The 13,326-nt window shown below is 38.9% G+C and overlaps 1 protein-coding gene across 1 annotated transcript in view; it reads right to left on the bottom strand.

Moving 5' to 3' along the window:
• LOC128982704 (uncharacterized) overlaps positions 1-12,469 on the bottom strand; it is a 34,979-nt gene extending 22,510 nt beyond the window's left edge. The window contains exon 1 of the mRNA XM_054401715.1: positions 12,395-12,469. Coding sequence (XP_054257690.1) covers positions 12,395-12,407 — 13 coding nt within the window. The 5' untranslated portion in view covers positions 12,408-12,469. The remainder of the gene's footprint in view (positions 1-12,394) is intronic.
• Between the last annotated feature and the right edge of the window lie 857 nt (positions 12,470-13,326).

Here is a 13,326-nt window from a genome sequence, read left to right on the forward strand (position 1 = left end):
CAGGTCCTGCCCCAACCATTCACTGGTGAAGACATTCATAACCCCTCTTGTCAGTGCTTCCTCTGATCGTCTGAGGTACTACTTGCAGTATTTAGGCTTGATGCCACACATCTGTCTACAGGTCCTGCCCCAACCATTCACTGGTGAAGACATTCATAACACCTCTTGTCAGTGCATCCTCTGATCGTCTGAGGTACGACTTGCAGTATTTAGGCTTGATACCACACATCTGTCTACAGGTCCTGCCCCAACCATTCACTGGTGAAGACATTCATAACACCTCTTGTCAGTGCATCCTCTGATCGTCTGAGGCACTACTTGCAGTATTTAGGCTTGATGCCACACATCTGTCTACTGGTCCTGCCCCAACCATTCACTGGTGAAGACAATCTCACACCTCTTGTCAGTGCATCCACTGATCGTCTGAGGCACTACTTGCAGTATTTAGGCTTGATGCCACACATCTGTCTACTGGTCCTGCCCCAACCATTCACTGGTGAAGACAATCTCACACCTCTTGTCAGTGCATCCACTGATCGTCTGAGGCACTACTTGCAGTATTTAGGCTTGATGCCACACATCTGTCTACTGGTCCTGCCCCAACCATACACTGGTGAAGACAATCTCACACCTCTTGTCAGTGCATCCTCTGATCGTCTGAGGTACTACTTGCAGTATTTAGGCTTGATGCCACACATCTGTCTACAGGTCCTGCCCCAACCATTCACTGGTGAAGACATTCATAACACCTCTTGTCAGTGCATCCTCTGATCGTCTGAGGTACTACTTGCAGTATTTAGGCTTGATGCCACACATCTGTCTACAGGTCCTGCCCCAACCATTCACTGGTGAAGACATTCATAACACCTCTTGTCAGTGCATCCTCTGATCGTCTGAGGTACTACTTGCAGTATTTAGGCTTGATGCCACACATCTGTCTACTGGTCCTGCCCCAACCATTCACTGGTGAAGACATTCATAACACCTCTTGTCAGTGCATCCTCTGATCGTCTTAGGTACTACTGCAGTATTTAGGCTTGATACCACACAATTGTCTACAGGTCCTGCCCCAACCATTCACTGGTGAAGACATTCATAACCCCTCTTGTCAGTGCTTCCTCTGATCGTCTGAGGTACTACTTGCAGTATTTAGGCTTGATGCCACACATCTGTCTACAGGTCCTGCCCCAACCATTCACTGGTGAAGACATTCATAACACCTCTTGTCAGTGCATCCTCTGATCGTCTGAGGTACTACTTGCAGTATTTAGGCTTGATACCACACATCTGTCTACAGGTCCTGCCCCAACCATTCACTGGTGAAGACATTCATAACACCTCTTGTCAGTGCATCCTCTGATCGTCTGAGGTACTACTTGCAGTATTTAGGCTTGATGCCACACATCTGTCTACAGGTCCTGCCCCAACCATTCACTGGTGAAGACATTCATAACACCTCTTGTCAGTGCATCCTCTGATCGTCTGAGGTACTACTTGCAGTATTTAGGCTTGATGCCACACATCTGTCTACTGGTCCTGCCCCAACCATTCACTGGTGAAGACATTCATAACACCTCTTGTCAGTGCATCCTCTGATCGTCTTAGGTACTACTGCAGTATTTAGGCTTGATACCACACAATTGTCTACAGGTCCTGCCCCAACCATTCACTGGTGAAGACATTCATAACCCCTCTTGTCAGTGCTTCCTCTGATCGTCTGAGGTACTACTTGCAGTATTTAGGCTTGATGCCACACATCTGTCTACAGGTCCTGCCCCAACCATTCACTGGTGAAGACATTCATAACACCTCTTGTCAGTGCATCCTCTGATCGTCTGAGGTACGACTTGCAGTATTTAGGCTTGATACCACACATCTGTCTACAGGTCCTGCCCCAACCATTCACTGGTGAAGACATTCATAACACCTCTTGTCAGTGCATCCTCTGATCGTCTGAGGCACTACTTGCAGTATTTAGGCTTGATGCCACACATCTGTCTACTGGTCCTGCCCCAACCATTCACTGGTGAAGACAATCTCACACCTCTTGTCAGTGCATCCACTGATCGTCTGAGGTACTACTTTCAGTATTTAGGCTTGATGCCACACATCTGTCTACAGGTCCTGCCCCAACCATACACTGGGCAAGACATTCATAACACCTCAATTTAATTAGAAGAAAAAACATCATCATTTTTCAGCCATTCTAAGTTCAATTCCATTGATTTGAGCCATATCCTATGATTATACTACAGTACTTATCACACGCTTGCACAAGTTTGCAAATTGCACAGCAAAAAATAAATATTTAATCTTTCTAAGACGTAACTAAAAAGTCTTATTATCATAGGTAACGTTATCCCTGTTTTTATATAGTATGCAGTACATTTCACAATTGACTGGCAAATGAGTAATCCAAAATGTAATATTGCTTACTGGCTTAATGATAAATCATGATCAGCTGTATTGAAGTAAACAAAAATCAGCAGTAAATGGCCTCTAATGCTATTCTTATGAAGATTTTACGTTTTATTTTATTTTGTGAAGTTTTTGGAATTTCACTATTTTTCCCGCCGTCACGGGATTGTGACCTTTAATTTGAGCCCTCTCCCGTCATTTTATGACTTCTCAGTCGCCCACAATTTTGACGCAAAGAATCGGCTTACGTAATTAATATATAGATAGATAGATAGATAGATGTAATCATTTGCATTATGCTATATTGTCTATTACGGTTTAATAGGTTACCTAAACTTGATGTAGTTATATTCGTGTACGATAGGGATTTTCCAATTTGATATTGTTACACCATTGCAATTCTGACAAAATCATGCTAGTAATATAATTTCTTTGTAAGATTTTATTTTTATTACTTTATTTTTATATTTCATATTAGGCTACTAATCGGATAAATTCTTAAATGCTTAACAATTTAACTCCCTACAAACTTTGTCTTAAAACAAAATTGTGCTCTGCTATTTTGTATAAGTCGTATAATCGTAGATACATGCGTCGTTCCTTTATTAATTTGGCTTACATATTAATAGTAAAATAGTATATTTTGATTGCTCTATACGTTTTCACTGAATCCGAATTGTAATCATAATTGACTACTTTTCAAATCTTGAGTATTATAATCACAGATCCTTGTTTACTTTTTTGCTTAAAGACTTATGAATGTGCGCCATAAATTAATCGTGCACATATTTTAACCAACCTTTTATCATGTTTTTTAACAAGTCTACAACATGATAATGTTGCTAAAGCTCTATTTTACTTTTACATGGGTCTCATTGGGTTGAGTAATTTACTTTTTTTTAAACACTTTCCACCTTCAAGATTTTAATCATCCCAACACCTCAGCTGGTACGGAAAGGTCAGCTCACAAGACAAGTCTATTTCCACCCCCTTTGTTCTGTCTTGTAGCAGGCTATCTGCCAACTGTCCATTGACCATCGACATCTCCTGATTCCTACCAATCTGATCATTGTATTTTAAAGAGTACGCATTGATATACAAAGGATCAATCACATATGAGATGGTCAAATCTATTTACTGACAGTTAACAATACAAGGTAGTTTATGCATATCATACATCACCAAATGATAATTAATAACGCACAATAAAACACCTTGTGGTGTTTGGACTTTTTGTTACCATTGTCCGACGTCCGTGTATTTGTTCTAAAGATAATTTTATTCATCATAATAGTATGATTATACACCAAAGTGTATAGAGCCATAAAGATAAGGCTAAAGACCCAGCTTATAGAACCAAAAACGTGGCTAAAGCATTTGGTTGGAGTTTTTAAGAGTCACTATTAGTCGTTTGTGATTTGCCAAATGGTGATAGTAAAATAAGCAGCGTGGGAATGAATCGGTGAAGGAGCGTCTGAAGAGGTTGGCAAAGTGGACCGGAACTGACCGCTCTCAAGATAACGTCCATGCAGGTGGGCTGCTGAGAGGAGAGCTGAGCTGAGGTAGTCGTAGTTTGGTTGTTTTGCTGGTCCCTGACCTTGACTTTGACCGTTCTCAATGATCACCGCTCAAAGTGTCGCCGCTGGCTAACAGCTCATTCCGCAATCATTTCTTTCTTTTTACCCTCCTTGATAATTTGTTCTCAAATTCCGTCTTCCAATTTGGCCGAGTAAAAACTTCGACAAAAGTGGTTCTATTTGTAGTGGTGAGTAAGATGTGCGGATTTTTGTTAACAATCAAATTTGTAGCAATTCAATTTCTGTAATAATTTTTGTTATAATACTTAGTACTTATGATGTAAACCCCTAAAACAGCATGATATGCGAGCATTAAAACATATTATACGTGGTAACTGTACGGTAATTGATTTTCAGTAAATCTATAAAGAATTGCATATGTAATTACACCTATATTGTATTCATTGCTGATTAATGCCTTTAAGAGTTTCTTTTCCTCGTCTAGGGTGTTGGGTTACAGTCTCCATAAAATACATCATAAATGACTGCAAACCTGGCCCTTGCGGTGTTGGCCATATTCTGCACACTCATCCCACGATAATATGTATACTTTATTACCGTTCAGTTATGCTATGCAGTGAGGTATTTTATACTAACTTACTACCTCCTCGTCGTCTTTGACCAGGCAAGACTGGATAGACAACGTCAAACATTAAAAAATAAAACTCCTTGTAAAAAACATAAAAAGTATTTAAAAAACAAGTTTTATATTTGGTTAGATGACGGCGGGCAGTCGAGAGTTTTAGTCTACCTCCTCAAAATACTTTTCAACGGAGTAATACATATTTTGCAGGAGAAATTCCTTTATTGTCTCAAGCTCATTTGATCCATACAATATGTAGGCCTACCCAGGCCAGCAGTTGTAGAGGTGGATGAAACAGGATTGTGTGCTGGTGGACCGCGGAGTGATAGTTCCTGATACTCTCTGATTTTCACATTCGCCTGTGGTGGGAGGGGGTTGTTATGTATGAGGTATATTTTCCCTTGTTTCGGGGATAATATTTGCTTTAATGTGTTAGGGCCCATGTAAACCTGTATTTTTCTTTGTTGTGTAACGTGACAACGAGTTTTCCTTGAACAAATTATGTAGTTTAAAATTATATCTATATTTCGAATCCTAGAGTATGATAAAGTAAAATCCTTAACGCCACACTACACAGTTTTAACGAACTTCCCACGCAAGGATTTAGTCCATAAAACATCTGTATGCCACCAGCTTAATCAAATGGGGTTTTATTACGTAATACTGTACTGTAATGAGTTTTACCGGACACCAACCAGCTGATTATATTTGGCAATGAGTGATTATAAACAAATCATAGCCTCTCTTAAAAGTTATAAGTAGTGATAGTCCTTTAATCGGTGGAAATATATAAGCATTATTTGTACGGATTTTTTATTATTAAGTTAGCTTAGGCCCCGGCCACACGAGGCGGTTTAACCGCGCGAAGTTAAGCCGCGCGAAGTTAAGGGGATCGACAACACATTGAATCAAATGAGAGTGGCCACACAAGGCGAAGTTTAGCCGCATGTGCGGTTGAGCCGCGCCATGTCGTCCCTCGACCGCGCGAAGTTAAGCCGCGTTGAAGGGGATGACACACGTAGTCTTATGAGAGTGGCCACACGATACGGTTCGACCGCGCGGCAGCCGCGCTTATTGGAGATATTCTTCAGACATTACCAGTGGTTTTTGAGTTTGTTTTGCGTGTTTGTTACCGCTTGTGTGGTGTTCATACAATGTTTGATACAGACAAGCTTATTGAACTGGCCAAAGATGCTACAGACATACGGTAATAACCACAAAACTCCGAACTATGGTTTCGCATGTGCACATTTGGTTCCAGATCACCACGCACTTCTAATGCACAAACTAACATACGTGTTTCGTCCATGACTAAAAAGAGTGAAAAAACTAAGTTTTAATAGAGTACTGATACTGGGAAAACCCAACAGGAAGCGGTTCATCCGCCCCGTGTGGCCAGGCACTTCGCGCGGCTTAACTTCGCGCGAAGATAAGCCGCGCGAAGTTAAGGGCTTCGACAACACATTGAATCAAATGAGAGTGGCCACACGAGGCGAAGTTTAGCCGCATGTGCGGTTGAGCCGCAACATGTCGTCCCCCGACCGCGCGAAGTTAAGCCGCGTTGGAGGGGATGACACACGTAGTCTTATGAGAGTGGCCACACGATACGGTTCGACCGCGCGGCAGCCGCGCTTATTGGAGATATTCTTCGGACATTTCCAGAGGTTTTTTAGTTTGTTTTGTATATTTTTTACCGGTTGTATGGTGTTCAAACAATGTTTGATACATATGAACTCCGAACTATGGTTTCGCATGTGCTCGTAAAAGGTTTGGAACACAAAAAATTGTTTTTCCGTTATGAAGGGATGGACCCAATGATTTATGTTAACGTTCCAGATCACCATGCACATGCTTTTAATGCACAAACTTACATAAGTGTTTCGCCCATGACTAAAAAGAGTTATCTGAACTATGTTTTAATAGAGTACTGATACTGGGAAAACCCAACAGGAAGCGGTTCATCCGCCCCGTGTGGCCAGCGAAGATAAGCCGCGCGGCTTAACTTCGCGCGAAGATAAGCCGCGCGGCTTATCTTCGCTGGCCACACGGGGCGGATGAACCGCTTCCTGTTGGGTTTTCCCAGTATCAGTACTCTATTAAAATATAGTTCAGTTCACTCTTTTTAGTCATGGGCGAAACACTTATGTTAGTTTGTGCATTAAAAGCGTGTGGTGATCTGGAACGTTAGTTAACATAAATCATTGGGTCCATCCCTTCATAACGGAAAAACAATTTTTTGTGTTCCAAACCTTTTACGAGCACATGCGAAACCATAGTTCGGAGTTCATATGTATCAAACATTGTTTGAACACCACACAACCGGTAAAAAATACACAAAACAAACTCAAAAACCACTGGAAATGTCCGAAGAATATCTCCAATAAGCGCGGCTGCCGCGCGGTCGAACCGTATCGTGTGGCCACTCTCATAAGACTACGTGTGTCATCCCCTCCAACGTGGCTTAACTTCGCGCGGTCGGGGGACGACATGGCGCGGCTCAACCGCACATGCGGCTAAACTTCGCCTCGTGTGGCCACTCTCATTTGATTCAATGTGTTGTCGAAGCCCTTAACTTCGCGAGGTTAAACCGCCTCGTGTGGCCGGGGCCTTATGGCTTAAAATATCGTACGTCGCTTGTCCAAAGTGTATTTACCAGACTCGTATGACAATCCCGCACTCGACTTCGTCTCGCACGGGAACGACCACACTCGTCCGGTAAACACCTATTTTCAGGACTGGTAACGTAATATACTATTAAAATTGCACAATGGATTGACTTACTACAAACAACTCCGTTGGTTTATTATTATGGTGTAAATATGTTTTCTCTCAGAGCGAAGTGACGGGCACCAGCGTACAATTAGTATATTATTGATTCGACATTTGAGCCTCAAGTATAACGGGACGTTGCCAAGAGTCGTTTGACAAAAATTACTTTTGAGTTTTTCTTGTAAAGCTTAAAAGTAGGCTACATAGTCCTATCCCATAACCAATAACATTGATTTATATACTTTCCTTTATTTGATTTGTCAAATCAACTCATGTATAATGTAAACGCCGGTCGTCCTCATTTATTTAGCATTGGTAATATCTCACCAGCCAACGATAATGCCAACCTGACACGAGTATTTAATTTTTATATGAAAGCTAGACATCTTCTTTTGAAAAATATTACCTGTCAAATTAATCACGTAATCTATAATATTAAAACGAAACAGTGTTTTTTTATTTCACGATTCTGAATCAACCACTCGACGGATTTTCATGATTTTTGTGTTGAAAGAAAGATAATTTTGAGAACTGGCGAATGTCGAAGCCATAATTTTGGTTTAGGGTCAAAGTTTTTTAGAAATTAAGTTTTAATTTTTAAAAAGTCTAGCAGCCGACGCTAAGATTCTAAACTAGCTTTTGGCATAAAATAATTTGCTTCATAACAGCTGTAAACATTCAGCTTTTGTGTCACAAATTCAGCATTTGGATAAAAATGTAAAGACATACTTAGGGTTGACTTATTTATACTATGTGTAATGCTAATCATTATTACGTTCAATTCTTCTGTAAGAGGATGACAGATTAATTAAATATACATAGTAAAATACTACGATGTTCAAATTATTTTCTAAAGCAATCTTTGTAATCTTCGATTTGTTTTAGAGAAATATAATTTGTTTTAACTAACAGCTGGTTAAATATAAACAATGGAACTATGAGGTTATTTTATTTACTCTTATTTTGTCATTGATTATAGGAAATAAGTAAGATTAGTAGAACACACACAGTTTAAAATACTATAGACTAAAATTAATTAAACCACAGTACAAATCGAGGCTCTGTACACGAGTCTTAATAAAAAAGGATAAATGCAAATTATTTTACTGCTCCACTTTTCAAGGAAAGAATAGAAAAATAACAATGTTTACATGTTTTAAATTCTTCATTGTAGCTTTTTGTTTACAATTCATGTTTGTCTGCTTTAACTTTGTTTGGATTAGGCCCGGAAATATTGATGTCATAAAAAAAAGATCAAGAATAATCAGGAATCACGATTTTAAATTACCACCACAACCTCTGCCGGGTTTTATACGTACAAAGATAAACAGATGGATGACATAGATTGAACACAACGTCAACATTGACCTAGGATACTGCAATTAGACAAACCATCTTTTTATGAAATCGTGTTCAGTTGTGGTTACTTTTGGGGGTGCCTAATCAGCGCCCCCAAACGTGAAAACATAACTTTTATCTAACTATGAATTATTATTCAACTATGAATATATTGTAGTTTAAATTAACTAATATGGGAAATTATGATGTACATTTATTCAATGAGGGTGGGTAATTATCAAGGATAGAACTGATAATGGTATGGATAATAAACATTGACAACTACGTCTTTAGCTTTACTAGCGTGTTTACTTTTTATATTCCTGCTACATGTGACCAAATGAATGTTCAAAAGAATGTTATTTGAACCAAACAGCTGTTTCAAAACAAACTGTTATTGTTTTTACTTTTCTTTGTTTACACTTATTTATTTAGCAATTAATGCAGTGAAATTTATATAAAGGATAGGTGTGACGATTAGTTTTGATGTTAGGACACCAAAGTTAAATTATGTGTACTGTGAATTGTATTGGATAGTATCGTTTTATTTTAGGTCGTTTCTATTCAGACCTAGGCCTACTGGAAATTGTGTATAGTAGTTGTGTTTTGGGGATAATAATTATGGAAGAGGCAGGTATGCTATGAAAGGTGGTATCGTTGACTAGGTCTACACAACTATACACTTCTCAATTGACTAATTACTCTCTCTACTGTAGGCTACTTATAATCAGTGTGCGTCTGTGCGAATCGTCTGCCAATCTCACTTCAACGCTTTACACATCGTAAAAATTGCAGAATTGCTGTTTTATTGTAAAATTACCGGATTTGAAATGCATACCTATCGTATAGGCCTATGATGGAATAAAACATATTTTGTCACACAACATATGTTTACAAGATGATTTTTCACATTAAAACTGCAAGGAAATTTGTCTTTATATGTGTAAACTAGCTGATCTGAATTGTACACGGTTTTAACTGACTACTGAATTCCCGTACGTAGGACGGGCCAACATCTCGTATATATTTAAAAGATTTTATTTGAAAAAAAAAATATAGATTCTACCCTGTTTTCATCTTGTGATCGAGATATGAAGTAAAGAAAATCTAAATTTATGGATCAACTAAATGGATAATGTAATGATGTAATGAAGGGTAGGCCTACAACACACAGGACGTGGACTTCAGGCTTTGTGAAGCAATGGAGCACACAGAGAGCGACGCGCGCGTCTACATTCGACTCAGTTGAGTTTGATTTTTGGAACGGCAACACGCCTTTTAGTGTGCTCCTATGTATGGCAAATGAAGTATTTTGGACGCCCTCACGTGGCAGTCGATGCATAAGCACGATAGGGACAGAGATATTGTAAAGAAGCTGTGGCTGCGGTGTCAATGGCAGTCAGTGCTTCAAGTAGAGGCGTTCTTTGTGTTTATATTCTAAAAAACTATATTTGTGGATATAAATAAACTGATCACAAAATTACTCAAATAAATCTAAATCTCCTGACCAGCTATTAATTGTTATACTTCATACTGGCTAAAGGCAAACTAGTATTATGGGTGTAGGCCTAATCCACGTAGTAGCTAAGGGTATATTTAAAAGGAACTTGTCTGCAGACAAGAACACATAGAGAACAAATTTAGACTAATTACATGGTGTATATGTTTATTATGTAGACTTGTACAGTCTTTACATCGTCGGTGTAAGTGAAGGAAAGAGAGAACGATAGTGGTCATGAGAGGGGAGGCGCCGCCGCCGCGCCGTCTACCAGCGACCATCCCAGGACAGCTTCACACAACCCTGGACTCAGTAGATATACATTCATACCAAATATTTTCTTCTTGTCATATTTTTGTCTTAGTTTTATCTTTGATTATCCAATAGTCAATGGTTTTATTACGAATTTAGAATTTATATGTACAGAAGAAGCTATTGTCGTGGTCTTCGTGGTAAGACCTAGCTCCGAGACGATGTGATTTTTTGTTTAAGGTCTTAAAGAAAACAACTTTTAGTTCAAACTTGTGTCAGTGAATAAATTATATCGAGTTCGCGTCGTCAAATATTGTAGCATCATGCGGTGAGAGTCGATGACTTGAGTATTTGATGCTCTCAATCAGATTCATCATCGGCGGAGGCCCATGCTGTCAAACACTCAACACACTTCTGACAGCTGCTCTACTCTGCTCTACTCTGCTCGTACAACACGCTATGATAAATACTTCATCTGACTGATGGAAAAAGTTAGGTTATGCAACAACAGCTGGACCTGTCAACTTTTGTCATAGTTATTGCATCTGAGTTTCATCACGTTTCCCAAAAACCTATTTCCACTCGGGTCTGTACTATTTCATTGTTGACTAGACTGATTGTTAACCAGTTTAACAAGTGACTAGACGAGTAGGTTTCTCTCGATCTGTTTTGATGGTAACTTTGACTTACTTGGACAACATGCAATATATGTACTGGTTAAACGTAAACCAATAGTGATGACTTCCCTAGTTAAACACGCTGTGGATATATTGTTAAACAATCTTTGAACTTCATTTACAGATCAATAAGGAATACAATCATTTGGCTTAACCTCTCCTAAATGCCATTTATATCAAATTGAATGTTATGGCAACTCAGTTGTTTGACGTAACTAAGTTCTCAAACATAAAAATAAAATGGTTGAATTAAATATGGAAATTGAAGGATTCAAACATAAAAACCAGTGTTTAACAAAAGTAACAATAAAGGAAACTAAATGTTCGTAAGAATGAGAAGCCGATATATTTATTAGGCTAACCCAGTTTTATGATGAATATTGGTAATCAAGTATCAACAGAGGTGATTGAATTTCTTGTTCACAGAATTTAACGATTAGTAAATGTGTTTAGTTATAACGTGGTTTACATTAATATATGTTTACGCCACACTACACTGTTTTAACAAACTTCCCACGCAAGGATTAAGTCCGGAAAACAGCTGTTTGCCGCCAGCTTATTCAAATGGGGTTTCATTGCGTACTACTAGGTAACTGTAATGAGTTTTTACCGGACACCAACCAGCTAATTATATTTGGCAATGAGTGGTCATAAACAAAAACATAACCTCTTGGAGGTTATGAGTAGTGATTGTTAGTCCTTTAGTCGGTGGAAGTATATAAGGATTTGAACAGATTTTTTATTGTTTAGTTAGCTTATAGTGTATGGCTTTATATCGTACGTCACTCGTCCAAAATGTGTTTACCGGACTCGTAGGGTAATCCCGCACTCGACTTCGTCTCGCACGGGAACGATCACACTTTTGCGGTAAACACCTATTTTCAGAACTAGTAACGTAATATACTATTACATCAATATAATATGTTAAATGTATTTTTAGTAATTATAAATTTTAAAGTATTTAGGTATTTAATTTAACTATTACAGATCTCTTAAATTAATTCGCTATCATTATGTTTTTTTTTTTTTTCATAATTGGAATGTTTTGATAATCTTCTAATCTTGTTTAGGATTAGCTTATTTATATTTGGTTAGAACCAAGACATAACTTAAAACTTAAACTAAGTAATTTTCGGTAACCATTATAAAGTGGTAGTAATTGACGGAATAAGTCCACCATTCCATGTTAATGCCTGTAATAAATGTTTTGGAAACACAAGTACTTTTAGAGCGATAAATGATTTTGCTATCGCTAGAGCTTAGTGTAGAGTGTTTGACTCACCTCGAGTGTACATGCTTATCCGATCTCGCACATGTGAAAGACTGCGGCGCGAGCGCGAGCGCGACACTGCAGACAGAGCGGCGCACTGAGGTACTGACTGGGGCACAGTCAGGGCCCCCACAGCCCCCCACAGCCCCCCACAGCCCCCCACAGCCCCCCACAGCCCCCCATAGCCCCCTCGGCCATTCATTGGTCAACGAGTTGTAAGGAGGAGGGTGTGTCAGGGGCACGTCACAGCTTACTATCAACTACTGTACTGTCAAACAACGTCTACTGATCATAGTTACGTACACTGTCCACCGAACCCAGCTGTCGTTAATAATTAATTGGGATCTTGATAAACGACCTTGGTCATAGAATCAGCTGATCTTAGTCATAAGCTATCATCATTCAGTCAATTCATGCCTTCACTCATGTTCACTCATGGCTTAGTTGCCAACTGCTGTATTGTTGTTAACTGAGGCTAATTTTAATTATTTAATTAAAATACTAAACAGCAAGGCTCACTGCATGGTAGAAGAGTTTTTAAACTCCAAGACTGGTGGATTGTTTCTTGCTATGACGGTGCCTATTGTAACTGTATTATGTAATGGCAAATAAAGCTTCTTGATTCAGTCTGGGTAGCAACTTAGCAACAATCCAATATAATTATCCACATTTGAGACTACCAGCCATGCACCGATTCGTCTCCCTTGCTTAGTTAAATTTTTGCAGGGAATTAAACGGTCGTTCACATAAGAACGTTTGAAAACTACATCAACACAAGTGAGTTTTTAATAATAATTTGATTCAAAATTGAGCAGTGGTTTATAGATAATAGCTGTAGAAAATGAGCTTCATAATATTTTGCTATAAATGCATAATGTATAATGTTTATACTTAAACGAGTGGTATGTTTAAAAGCAAATCAACGATAATAGGAATAAGACAAA

Source organism: Macrosteles quadrilineatus, unplaced genomic scaffold (assembly GCF_028750875.1).
Source record: "Macrosteles quadrilineatus isolate MER2022 unplaced genomic scaffold, UCM_ALF_1.0 Scaffold_1__1_contigs__length_201487025, whole genome shotgun sequence".
In the NCBI taxonomy this organism is placed as follows: Eukaryota; Metazoa; Arthropoda; class Insecta; order Hemiptera; family Cicadellidae; genus Macrosteles; species Macrosteles quadrilineatus.